The following is a 14167-nucleotide window of genomic DNA, read 5'->3' as shown; positions in this document are numbered from 1 at the left end:
TTTCACATCATTTTGTACCTCTTTATAAATGGAATCTCACTGCTGCGGTTTGCTTGATCAACTTTATGTAATGAGATTTGTCCATATTGATGCTTGTCGCTGTGACTCATTCATTATTACTGCTCTGAGAAGTGTGTGGTATTCCATTCTCCTCATAGTGGGTTATTTCCATTTTTTTGTTATGGGTGTTTTTGTGCTTGGCTCCAAGAGAACATATATATGAGCAAGAATTTCTTACCTGGTGCCATTAGGTCCTTGGGTACATGCAGCCCAATTTTATTAGATAATCAAAAGTTGTTTTTGGAGGTGGCCATGTGAATTGAAGCTTCTACACGGTGTGAACTCTGATTGCTCCTTGTCCTTAACAACCACTTGTGACTATCTGCCTTAATTTTCTTTCTTCTTTCTTTCTTTCTTTCTTTCTTTCTTTCTTTCTTTCTTTCTTTCATTCATTCATTTTATTTATTTGAGAGACAGAGACAGCAGCAGAGAGCACAAGTGGGGAAGAGAGGGAGAAGCAGGCTCCCCGCTGAGCAGGGAGCTCACTGTGGGATTCAATCCCATGACCCAAGCTGAAGGCAGACACTTACCTGACTGAGCCCCCCAGGCGCCCTTGCCTTAATTTTCCTATGTCTGATGTATATAAAATGGCATCTCATGTTGGGGTTTTGTGCATGTTTGTTTGAACTCACCACCCTGAGATCAAGACCTGAGTTGAGATCGTGAGTCAGATGCTTAACTGACTGAGCCATCCAGGCATCCCTCATTGTGATTCTAATATGCAGTGCCCCAACCATACAAGATACAGAACAATTCCATCACCCCCCAAATGCTCCCTTATAGTCAGTCAACCCCCTCCCTCAACTTCCAACCCCTGTGAGACAGTGGCTGACTAACATTCTAGAGCGTGGAGACTCCTGTATATTTTCCTTCTGGTGCCAGTATGCTATTCTATCAGGTGTCTGGACTCGGGGCTGTCACAGGGCTTTACTGGCAGAGGAGAGGACAGAGCTAGCCCTGGAAATCTGAGGATGACTGCTGCCTGACCACAAGCCAGAACGGCTCTGAGGTTTTGGGTTATTTCCTAGTGAATTTATGTGAACTCTGATTTCAACTCTCAAATGTATCCTTGTTTATTAATTTAAAAATGACCAGTGAGTTCTTTGTTGCCTCCCCTTTCCCCACTGTATGAAGCTGTCCTTTATCTGTGACTCCATAGTAGCTCTTTCACAGAGCCAGTTTCTATATTACTTCAGAGGCAGGAGTCCTTTCCAGAGCTTTAAAGACCTGATGTGAAAATGGAGTCCTATACAACACAATTAGGAGGTCACTTTGTTCCAGCGAGGGGCTTATTGTGGGATTCCTTAATGTCAGATGCCACTTCCTCCCCTCCTTATTTCTGCACTTGAAGTGTAATGGGTATGCCCATGTTTGATGCACATGCTGCTTTTTAGGATCATGTCTGTTATTCAAGCCCAGGAATACCCAGACTCTCTAAACAGACTGGGTTATTTGGGCAACTCTTGGAGGCCAAGTGGGGCAGGACTCAGTATTACCTCAAAGTTACTGAATCTCTTAAGACATTTTGTTTATGGGAGAATGATATTACTTCTGTTTCTCGAAATCTCTGGATGCTGTAAAATCATAGGACAAAAGTATTTTAGAGCTGGAAGGAGTGTGTGTGTGGGGGGGTGAGGGCAGTTTAGTAATCCAGTCCAACCACATCATTTTGAAAGAAGAGGAAACAGACCCAAGGGTTCGCTGAAAGATGGCAGCAGGGATACTGTTAATTTTTAAAGTTTCTTAAAAGCAAGGTTATGGAGTTTTTGGATTTTGTGTTTTTCTTTTTTAAGATTTTATTTATTTATTTGAGAGAGTAAGTGAGAGAGAGAGAGAGTGCACAAGAGAGGTGAAGGGCAGTGGGAGGAACAGACTCCCTGATGAGCAGGGAGCCCCATGTGGGACTGTATCCCAGGACCCTGGGATCACGACCTGAGCTGAAGGCAGGTGCTTAACCAACAAAGCCACCTCGACACCCCTTGATTTTGTGTTTTTCAGGTGCAAATCCTTCCAATGGCTTTTGTTATCATCTGAATGCTCAAGGTGTCCCATCTGTTGAGCCAGTTCAGAGCTGTCTCCTAACTTTCTAGCCTAAATAGTCTCTGCCTATTGGACATTTCCAGAGATGGCCACGGCCACCCAGAACCTGTTCCTGCCTGCCTTTTCTCAGTCAAGCCAGACCCCCTAGGAATTATCCCTGCTAGCTGTCCCTTCCTCCCCCTTATAGCCCGGTCAGTCCCAAGGCCTCTGAATCCTGTGCCATCGGATCAGATCTCTTGCACCCAAACACTTTGCTCTCTCCCACCATTACTGCCCCAACCCAGGCCTGGATCCTCAAAACAGCCTCCTGGCTGGTCTCCCTCCACCCGGCCTGCCCTTTTCCAGTTATTCTTCCTGTGGTGGGAGAAGAATGTTTCTAAAACACAAATCTGACCATGTACCCTATGCTCCAACAACAGTCATTGTGATCCCTATGGTTCTCAGGATCAATTTCAGTCTCTCTTAACAGGGCTTTGATGTTTTTAGATTGACCCTTGATTGCTTTGCCAACTTCATGCATCACCACTTCCTACCCTACCCTCTCACACATGATGTTTTTTTTTTTTAAAGATTTTATTTATTTGAGAGAGAGAGACAGGGCATGTGTGATCAGGAGGAGGGGCAGAGGGGGAAGGAGAGAGTGAATCTCAAGTAGACTCCTTGCTGAATGAGGAGCCCAGCATGGCACTTAATCCTGTGACCCTGAGATTGTGACCTGAGTTGACATTGTGAGTCAAATGCTTAACCAACTGAGCCACCCCTGCATTTTTTTCTCTTAGCTAATTCCTATTTTTACTTCAGCACGCTTGAGATGGGAAGCTTTTCTCAATTTCCTCCAAAAGCCTGGATTCTCTTCCTCCCCTATGCCTCTCCCATATTACTCTTTTCCTCCTGATGGTCTCTGACTCCATAGGGTAAGAACCTGCTTACTTGTCTATGGCCCTCAGTGGACTCTTCAGCTTTGTGATTTGTATTCAATTGCATCTCTAGCACCCAGCACATAGGAGGTACTCCATAGGTTTTAAGTAGGGTCGATACTTACCAAAACCAAAAAGAAAAAAAAATTATTTTAAAAGAAAGCTGGAAAAAAAAAAAAAAGAAAAGAAAGCTGAAATTCCTCTCTGCCTGGAGAAGCTGTATCTTCAGTGTTTCTAAGGTAAAGCCCCAGTGGAGCCACCTCAACCCCACCCCTGTGATGGTAAGGACGCTGCTGAGCACAATCTGTTTTCCCCCAGAGTTCACCCCTTTGGCTTAGTCCCGAGCTCCTTATGTTTTACAGGCTGCCCCATGAGGAGATATATTCTGAGAGAGGTCATTCATGAGATGGATTCTACTTTTTTCTCACTCAGGCCATGGAGAGTAAGCTACTGGTCGGAGGAAAAAATATAGTAGATCACACAAACGAACAGCAGAAAATCCTGGAGCAGAAACGGCAGGAAATCGCAGAGCAGGTATCTCTTCATTCCCTCCTCAGGAGAACGGGCTGGGATGAGGTGCACTAATGCCACAGAGCAAGTATCTCTTGTATTAGAGGCTTTCTTTCTTTGTAAAGATTTTATTTATTTGAGAGAGGGAGAGCAAGCAAGAGAGAGCATGAGCAGGGGGAGAGGCAGAGGGAGAAGCAGGCTCCCCGCTGAGCAGGGCACCCAATGTGAGACTCTGTCATAGGACCCTGAGATCATGACCTGAGTCAAAGGCAGATACTCAACCGACTGGGCCTCCAGGGACCCTTCTTGTATTAGATTCTTCAGAAGGAATGAAAACGAGGTGTTCAGCCCCTTCCTAGTGAGAGACTGATCTGGAGCACCCAGCCCTGTATTCTTATATAGACACTGTCTCAAGGCAAGCTGATGAATTTTGTGATGTTACTCAGAAACGTCGAGAAAGAGAAATCCAGCAACAGATGGAAAGCAGAGATGAGGAGACCTTGGAACTTAAAGAGACATACAGCTCATTGCAGCAAGAGGTGGACATCAAGACCAAAAAACTCAAGAAGGTATAAAGGAATGAGGCCAGGCAGAGGTGTCTTGTGGCTTGGGGGAAGGGCAGAACTCTGTTGTTGGGAGGGCTCCCCTCCTCACCCACCTCTCCCCTTGGTCCTAGCTCTTCTCCAAGCTTCAGGCAGTGAAGGCAGAGATCCATGACCTCCAAGAGGAGCACATCAAGGAGCGCCAAGAGCTGGAGCAGACTCAGAACGAACTCACAAGGGAGCTGAAACTTAAGTAAGTTCTGGGCCCTTTGTGGCACCTCCAGCCACTTGCAGGTTTGTTGAGTAAGAAACATGTCTTGAAGACAGGGCCCCTGCCTACTTCTCCCCAACTCATGTTCTGCCGCCTTGTCTGTTTTCTGTTTATTCTGGAGAGAGTCACTTTCTGTCTCCGCATCCCATCTGTTAGGTGAATGACTTCACCAGATGATCTCCAAGTTTTTTTCCACCCTTACCTGCTTGAAGTTTTTAAAGGCTCCAGCCTCTGTTGAGAAGGGGGAATCTTTTATTAACTAGAGTTTTCTGAATGGTATAATGAACACCCACCACCCAGATTCATTATAAACAATCTTTTGTCATTTATCTCTCATAGAAATATTCTAAAGCCTCATGTAACATTAACTTCCTGTTATTCTCACTCCTGCATACCTACATACATGATCATGATGCTGTTTTAAAAAAATGCTTTACTGAGGTATAATTCACATAGTGTATGATTCACCTATTTAAAAAAATATTTTATTTATTTATGAGAGAGAGAGAGAGAGGCAGAGACACAGGCAGAGGGAGAAGAAGGCTCCATGCAGGGAGCCTGATGTGGGACTTGATCCCAGGTCTCCAGGATCAGGCCCTGGGCTGAAGGCGGCTTCAAACCACTGAGCCACTAGGGCTGCCCTGATTCACCTATTTAAATTAGTATACAAGTCAGGAGGCGCCTGGGTGGCTCAGTTAATCATCCAACTCTTGATTTCGGCTCAGGTCATAATCTCAGGATTGTGAGCTCAAGCCCCGCGTTGGGCTCTGTGCTAGGCATGAAGCCTGCTTAAGATTCTCTCTCCCTCTGCCCCTTCCCTCAACGCCCCCCCCCCCAATAAATAAATAAAGAATAAAAGAAAGAATACAAATCATTTAAAAAATATATATTTACAGGGTTGTAAAATCATCACCACAATCTGATTTTAAAACGTTTTTTGGGTCCCCCTCCCCCTCCAAGGAAATCCTATACCAGTTAGCAGTCATTCCTTATTACTTGCCGCCCTCCAGCCCTAAGTACCTACTAATCTACTTTCTGTCTCTGTAAGTTTGTATATTCTGAACATTTCATATAAATGGAATCTTATAATCAGTGGCCTTCTATGACTGGTTTCCTTCACTTAACATGATGCTTTCAAGGATCATTCATGTTGTAGCATGTCAGGACTTCATTCTTTTTTATGGCTGAATGATATTGGATTGTATGGATATATCACACATTTTGTTTGTTTATCAGTTTATGGACATTTGAGTTGTTTCCAGTTTTTGGCTATTATGAATAATGCTGCTGTGAACATTCATGTACAACTTTTTATATGAACATGTTTTCATTTTTCTGGGATATATACCTAGGAGTGGAATTGCTTAAGTCATATGGTAACTCTGTGTTTAACATTTGGAGGAACTGCCAAATGGTTTTCCAGAATGGCTGCATCATTTTCCATTTTCTTTTCTTTTTTCATTTTCATTTTTCTTTTTTTTCTTTTTTTTCTTTTTTTTTTCATTTTCCATTTTCACCACCAATTTTCCCACATCCTGTTGACAATTGTTACTGTCTATCCTTTTTATTATAGCTATCCTAATTGGTGTGAAATAGTATCTCATTGAGGTTTTGATTTACATTTCTCTAATGACAAATGATATGGAATGTCTTTTCATGTGCTCTTTGTCCATTTGCATATCTTCTTTGGAGAAGTGTCTGTTTAAATCCTTTGCCCATTTTAAAGTTGGGTAATTTATTGGGTCTTTTTGTTATTGAGCTGTAAGAGTTCTTCCTATATTCTGGAGACAAGTCCCTTATCAGATATATGATTTGTAGATATTTTCTTGCATTCTATGGGTTGTCTTTTCACTTTATGGTATTTTGTTTGCAGCACAAAAGATTTTAATTCTGATATAGTCCAACTTATCTATATATTTTGTTGGTATTGTGTCTAAATTTTCCTATTCTGGATATTACATATCAATTTATAATGGAATAGTGTGGCCATTTGTGGCTGGCTTCTTTCACTTAGTATAGTGTTTTCAAGGATCATACATATTGTAGCACATATCAATATTTCATTATTTTTTATGGTTGAATAATATTGTATTGTGTGAATGTACCACATTTTATGTACCCATTCATCAGTTGGTGGAGCTTTGGGTTGTTTGTTTTTAGCTATTATGAATAATAACCGCTGTGAACATTTGTGTACAAGTTTTATTAAGGACTTATGTTTTCAATTCTCTTAGGTCATCTTAGAGTCTTAAAGTTTTAGATCTTACATTTAGGTCTATGATCCATTTTGAGTTAAGTTTTGTATATGTATGTGTGAAGTAGGGTTCCAAGTGCATTCTTTTGCATGTGGATATCCAGTTGTCCCAGCACTATTTGTTGAAAGGGTCTTCTCTCATTGTCTTTGCACCCTTCTTTTCTTTTTTTAAGATTTTATTTATTTATTCATGAGAAACAGAGAGACAGAGAGGTAGAGACACAGGCAGAGGGAGAAGCAGGCTCCATGCAGGGAGCCCGACATGGGACTCTGTCCCGGGTCTCTAGGATTACGCCCTGGGCCGAAGGTGGCGCTAAACCACTGAGCCACCCAGGCTGCCGTGTCTTTGCACCCTTATTGAGAATCAGTTGATCATAAATGGAAGAGTTTATTTCTGAATTTTCAATATTGTTCCACTTATCTATTTGTTTGTCTTTATGCCAATACTGCACTGTCTTGATTACTATAGCTGTGTAGTAAGTTTGAAATGAGGAAGTATGAGTCCTCCAACTTTGGTGTTCTTTTTCAAGACTGTTTTTGACTATTTAGGATTTCTTGCATTTCTGTACACATTTTAAGATTGGCTTTGTAAATTTTTCTGTGAAAAAGCCAGCTGGGATATTGATAGGAACTACATTGAATCTATAGATCATTTAGAGAGTACTATCGTAACAGTTAAGTGTTTTGATCCATGAATATGGGGTGTCTTATTTATTTAGATCTTCTTTAATTTCTGTTAAGAATGTTTTTAATTTTCAGTGGATAAGTCGTAAACTTCCTTTGTTAAATATATAGCTAATAAATTTTTTTTGCTATTGTATATGGAATTGTTTTTCTTTTTAAAAAATATTATTTAAAAAAGTAAATATTATTATTTATTTATTCATGACAGAGAGAGAGAGAGAGAGAGAGAGAGAGAGAGAGAGAGAGAGAGAGAGGCAGAGACACAGACAGAGGGAGAAGCAGGCTCCATGCATAGAGCCCGATGTGGGACTTGATCCCGGGTCTCCAGGATCAAGCCCTGGGCTGAAGGCGGCGCTAAACCGCTGAGCCACCCGGGCTGCCCTGGAATTGTTTTTCTTAATTTTATCTTCAGAATGTTTACTGCTAGTGTATAGAAATACAATTGATTTTTGTATACACAGTGATATCTTTCCACCTAACAAAACTAACATTGGTTTCTTAGTGTGCTCTCATGCCATGCCCATATTCAGATTTTATGGGTTTGTTCATATTAATATCTATATAAAGCCCACATATTGCATTTGGTTATTATTTCTCTTCAGCTTATTTTAATCTGAAGCAATCCCTTTTCTTTTTAAAACTTTCTTCACAGTTGGCTTATTGAAAAGCCAGGTCAGGCTATAGAAATATCTGAGTCTGGATTTTTTTTTTTTTTTACTATTTTATTTATTTATTCATGAGAGACAGAGAGAGAGAGAGAGAGAGAGGCGCAGAGACACAGGCAGAGGGAGAAGCAGGCTCCATGCAGGGAGCCTGATGTGGGGCTTGATCCGAGGTCTCCAGGATCAAGCCCTGGGCTGAAGGCAGCACTAAACTGCTGAGCCACCCAGGTTGCCCTCAGTCTGGATTTTAAATGAAAGCAAGCACTGAAGCACTGGTTCTCAACCTTCGCTGCATACTGAAATTATATGAGGTGTTTTAAAAAGGCCTCACCCTGAAGATTCTGACTTAATTTGTCTAGGGCAGTGGTCCTTAAACTTTAGCAGGTACCAAATCACCTGAAGGGCCTGTTAAATATATATTGTGGGATGCCATAACCAGAGAGTCTGATTCAGTACATCTGGTATGGAGCCTGAGAATTTGCATTTCTATCAGGTTCCAGTTGTTGCCTCCTGTTGGTTCTGTGAACACACTTTGAGAACCAGTGGTCTCTCATGAGGTCTGGACAAGATATTTTTTTAAGTTTGCAAGTGATATTAACATGCAGCCTGGCTTAAGAACTGTTGAGTTAATGGTTTCAACCAGCAACAATTTGTCTGGAATGATTCTTTCATTAGGGGTTGCAAAATACTGTTTTTCTCCATCAGTCCTTCCACAACTGAGATTTTTCTTTTCTTTTTTAAAGGATTTTGTATACCCATGTGGGGCTTGAACTCACAATCCCGAGATCAAGAGTTGCATGACAGGTGCCCCTAGCTGGGATTTTTCTTTAAAGAGCTTTTCCCTGGGTGGCTCAGCAGCTTAGCGCCTGCCTTTGGCCCAGGGCGTGATCCTGGAGACCTGGGATCGAGTCCCACGTCGGGCTCCCTGCATGGAGCCTGCTTCTCCCTCTGCCTGTGTCTCTGCCTCTCACTCTCTTTCTGTGTGTCTCTCATGAATAAATAAATAAAAATATTTTAAAGAAAGAAAGAAAGGAAAGAAAGAAAAGAAAAGAAAAGAACTTTTCAAAGGGATTCTTTAATAACCAAGTTTTAAATTTGGAAAGAGCTCTTACAATTAAATGTGTCCTCTTTCTAGGTATGTGCACCTAGAAAAAAATCAGAACAAAATATGTCAAAATATTAATAATAGCTACCTCTGGTTAGTGAAATTATATGTAGATGTATTTTTCACATTTCCTACTGTATAGATAGGACTTTTAAAATCAGAAAAAAACAAATATATGTCATAAAAAATAATTTCTTAAATGTTTCAAATAAAATAAATAGAAAATTCCATCTCTCTGAAATATTTTTCCCCAGGGAAGCCTTTTTCATTTCATTGTTATATATCTTATTTATATCTTTTGAATAAACAGTGAGTCAGCCTCTTTCTCACGGTCAGTACCCTACACCTCTGTGGTGTGTGTTGTGTATCTTTCCCACGTTAACACCCCTTTGGTATTGTTCTGTCCTGAGGTTTTGAGAGTATGAAGGCAGAGATGTGGCAGGGGACAGTCATCACTATGGAGAGACACAACCCAGTGGGTTCCAGTTTCACTGTTTGCTATGTTCCCCAACACTTCTCAGGCTGAGACTCTTCTCAAGAATGGTCTTTACTCTCAGTGGTCTGAGGGACTGAAATCCACTCAGTCTTGCTCTTTGTCCTGGTGATGAGAGTGAGAAGTTTTCTAGCTTGGGCAACAATCCATGGCATCAGAAGAAGGCCGTTTAATTTCTAATCCATTTTCAGCATTTTGGAAGTTCATATGCTGGGTTGACAGTACCAGTGGGCCCCTAGAAGACACTTCTGTTAGCACATGTTCACTCTGGTACAGCGTGAGCCTGGCCACTTGTCTTCAGTCTCTTCACCTCCTCAAGCTGCTCCTCCTTGGGCAGAAGTGACCTCCCTAGTTCTAGAGCAGCCCACCATCTGCACCTGTTGTATCTAAGAGGGCTGACTTCTCTATCTCAGGCAGGACCAGGTATCATTCCTGTCTGTACCCTAGCTGTCTGTCTGATGGTAGGCCCTTAGTGCCTGCCCTGTGAGTGTTTGCTGAGTGGCTTGACTCTCATCTAATGACTCCCATGCCTAGGATAGACAGTACTCCACTTCTGTTCTTTCTCCACCTGTGTCCACTCATGTATGTGTGCTCTTACAGGCATCTTATTATAGAAAACTTCATCCCTTTGGAAGAAAAAAGTAAAATTATGAATAGATCCTTCTTTGATGAAGAGGAAGATCATTGGAAATTACATCCTATAACCAGACTGGAGTAAGTCACTATTGATTTTAAGGTGGGGACGAGGGGGGAAAATGTTGATAAGCTGGACTTAGCCCAAGGGGTATGGTAGGATGGTATTATTAGGAATTGGGAGACTATCACAGTGAATTCACAACCTTTCCCAAGTTCCTGCGTTTTTGCCTACTCAGCTGTCAAATGAAGCATGCCAGGCCAAAGGAGGGGCAGTACCCAGACGGGTGTCATATCGTATGGCAATCTGAAACAGCGTGGAGGAGGATTTCCAGTCTGTGTCTGGGTCTTGCTGGAATAACGGGAGAAGGTCGGCCAAGGATGTGGGGGTGGGAACATTAACAGCTCAGCTTTGCGCCTGCCGTCTAAGAACTGGATGAGGACTCTGATCCCTTCCAGTTTAAGAGATGCATGATGTTCACATTTGAATAAGAATGTGACTCATACAGAAAATATAAGCAGTTCTTTACCCATTTGCATGGCAGCCCTCAGTCCAGGGAGTTACTAGGTTTAGGTTCTGTTTAAATAGGCTCAGTGTCTTCTGACAGATGGTTCCACAGGATGGTCCTGGGACTATGGAACACACTCCAGCCAGGGCTTTAACCACTGCAGTCCATTTCCAGGAATCAGCAGATGATGAAGCGGCCAGTCTCAGCTGTGGGGTATAAGAGACCATTGAGCCAACACGCAAGAATGTCCATGATGATTCGTCCAGAGGCCCGATATAGGGTGAGAAGATCATCCTTGTGTTTCTCTCCTATCTCTTTTCAAGGAGTTTAAAAAAAAAAAAAAAAAAAAAAGGAGTTTAGATTTATATAAACCCTCAGGCACCATTCTGCAGAGTTACAGGGTTCGTATCTTGACTCTTTCCAGAGGTTCCTGAGGACATTTATATTAACATAATTATAACAAAATAAGAAATAAATATACTAAGTAACAAAAAGAACAAATAAGTATGAAAAATAAGGTAAAATAGAATAAGATTTAGAAAATTAGGACTAGGAAAGAGGAGGGTACAAATATACTGTTGATAATGACTAGTAAACATCAACATGAATCCTGAAAATGGCTCTGTGTGAAGGCTGGAGGGAATGTAGTCATGTAATGACAGGAGGTGGATATAAGTTAAAGAACTTTGGCTACTTCCATTTAACGGAATGTGGGTCAGTCAGGTTATTATTTAAAGTGATGTAATTGAGGACTACTGACCCAAACATATTTTACAATAATAATACTGTGCAAGTTTCTACTCATAAGTACTTGCTGTATGCTAGGCATGTACTCAGCACTTTATTGCTTCTCTAATTGAACCTTCCTACCTCCTCTGTGTAGCAGGTCCTATGGCTTAGTAGGTAGCTGGTAAGTGGATGAACCAGGAGACACAATATATTGTTAAGTTATAAAACAATCGGTACTAGACATTTACATATGAAATTAAAAAAGCTGCTGCAAAATATATCAAAATGTGAACTGATTATCTCTGGTTAATGGAACTGCACTCAGTTTAAATTGCCTTCTTTTTGCTTATCTGTATTTTATTTTATTTTATTTATTTTTGTTAAAGATTTTATTTATTTATTTGAGAGAGAGAGTGTGTATGTGAACGAGTGGAGAGGCACGGACAGAGTGAGAGGAAGAAGCAGACTTCCTGCTGAACAGGGACCCCAACTCGGGACTCAATCCCAGGACCCTGAGATCATGACCTGAGCTGAAGGCAGACAGTCAACTGAATGAGCCACTCAGGCGCTTCATCTGTATTTTATATTAGTGGAGAATCTGTGGGTTTGGGTTTTGTTTTGTTTTGTTTTGTTTTGAGGATAGATTCTCATGTGAAACATTTAATGTGTTTTTGAGTCTTCCTTGGCCACCAAAGGAGAGCAGATTGGGATTAATTAGTCCCTCAGGTGCTATTCTTCCTGGTGCTGGGTTATTTAAAATAAAGGAAACAAAGCAAAAAAAATCACATTAGGGGGCGCTTTCTGTAGTGGAAGGTGAATAATGTATCAGGGTCCTCAGAAGCATTTTCCTTGAAGTTTCAGAGGGTGCATCTCTTGCCCATTATTTCATGTCTCAAAACAAAAACGTGATTTCAAAGCCTACAAATCAAAATGTGTGGATTTCCAGGGGGCTAACCTGATCCAAAGGTAGAATTTAAAGCAATGGCTCTCAGAAGTTTGTAGCAGTGGACCCGCTCCATTAAGAAAAATTTTAGGCAGCATCTCAATATATAAAATTGATTGATGGAGCCACTCCATCTCTCCACCTTCTCCCTGCAGTGACCCTTCTGCCCCCTCTGGACTTGACTGGGTGGGAGTTGCTGATGGAGGAGATGTGTACCATGGCTGTTCCTCCGTCTTCTTACTCATCTCAGTATGTAGGATCCAGGGAAAGGCCCACCACAGGCTATCAAGTGAAGAAATCCAGCCACAAGGCCAGTTATGAGGCAGGGCCCAGTATGATTTATAAAATATGGTTACAAGACACACACTGCCACATGCCTTCCACATATGTACTCCCTACCTGCCTCCTTCCCTTGGCCACCAGAAGGTTCATGAGAACTGCTGTAGGTTGTGAAATGGTCAGTGATTAATATCTTCTTATTTATATCTTTTTGTGTTTTCACATTGACTGCAGTAAGTGGGTTCTACTTATTATTTTCCCCTGCTTATTCCCCTCAGGGTATAATATATGTTCATTGTTTTAAAAAAAACCAACACAAAAAACCACTTTTTTAAAAAAGGAAATAGAAGAAAGCCAAGAGAAAAGATAAAAACATCTGTATCCTCACCAGGAAAAAGTTATAAAACCGTGTCACTACAGGCTCTTGGTAGGCTCTGAGTAGCAAGAAATGTGCAATTCTGTTTTTTGGAGGGGGTCAGGACTGCTTGTTCTCTCTGTCTGATCGATTGGAGACCAGCCTGGCTGGTTATGGCTGTGCTTCTGCAGGCAGAAAACATCGTGCTGTTAGAGCTGGACATGCCCAGCCGGACCACCAGAGACTACGAGGGCCCTGCCATTGCTCCCAAAGTTCAGGCTGCACTGGATGCGGCTCTGCAGGATGAAGATGAGATACAGGTGGACGCATCATCCTTTGAAAGCACTACAAATAAGAAATCCAAGGCCAGGTGAGTGGCTTTTGATGACCTATGGCTATACAGAACATGCTTGAACAAGAACAAATAAAGGTAAAGTTTTGTCAACACTTTACGGAACACACCAGAAAGTATTGCCATGTTACTCCTATGTGTATTCATATATTCCACAAATATTTATGGCTTGGGCATCATGTCAAATCTAGTGAACACTGGAATGCTTGATGTGCCCCGGGTCCTATCATGAGGAGTGTATGTTCTGGTGAAATAAAGGACAGTTCTTTGGTCCCTACCAGGTACTAGGCAATTCTAAATGCTTTAAAAAAAATGCTCTTAATGATGTCTACACAAACTTGTAAATATTACCAGTAATCCTATTTTATAGATTGGAAAACTAAGTCAGAATTTTACAAAGTAGCCAAGTTTAAGGAAGTAAGTACAGAGCCAGGGTTCAAACCTATGTGTGTCTAAATCCACAGCCCGGGCTCCGTGCCTCAGTGCTGAATTTACCTCATTTAAATAACCCATTAAATTATCAAGTACTTAATGTGGTGCTAAATTAGAAACTCTGCCTTATTAAACTTTGGATTAGAAACTTAAGGACAACAAATAGGTGACAACCAAAAATGGAATGCAAACAGTATTTTTTACCAATTCAGAGAGGATAGTCAAGATCTGATTTAAATGGAAGAACAGTGGCTGAGAAGCAGGTTCCTTCCCTGAGGTGTCATGCCTGGGTTGGCAGGTTGTGTTAGCCATGCACAGAGGATCAGGCTATGCCAGTCTGGTGGTTTTACAGTTGAAAGTATACTGGCTTTCAGGCCACTGAGGAAAGGCTAAGGGT

The 14167-nt window shown here is 41.5% G+C and overlaps 1 protein-coding gene across 2 annotated transcripts in view; it reads left to right on the top strand.

Annotated features, from left to right (window-relative positions):
* The window catches only part of KIF3B (kinesin family member 3B), a 48737-nt gene that overhangs the window by 26941 nt on the left and 7629 nt on the right, over window positions 1-14167 (top strand). For both annotated transcript variants that reach the window (XM_055304432.1, XM_055304423.1), the window contains exons 3-8: window positions 3450-3551; window positions 3974-4096; window positions 4204-4322; window positions 10139-10252; window positions 10855-10960; window positions 13178-13356. In XM_055304432.1, the coding sequence (XP_055160407.1) occupies window positions 3450-3551; window positions 3974-4096; window positions 4204-4322; window positions 10139-10252; window positions 10855-10960; window positions 13178-13356 (743 nt within the window). The remainder of the gene's footprint in view (window positions 1-3449; window positions 3552-3973; window positions 4097-4203; window positions 4323-10138; window positions 10253-10854; window positions 10961-13177; window positions 13357-14167) is intronic.

Source organism: Nyctereutes procyonoides, unplaced genomic scaffold (genome assembly GCF_905146905.1).
Source record: "Nyctereutes procyonoides isolate TBG_1078 unplaced genomic scaffold, NYPRO_anot_genome, whole genome shotgun sequence".
Lineage (NCBI taxonomy): Eukaryota > Metazoa > Chordata > Mammalia > Carnivora > Canidae > Nyctereutes > Nyctereutes procyonoides.
This window is presented reverse-complemented; position numbering and strand designations above follow the sequence as displayed.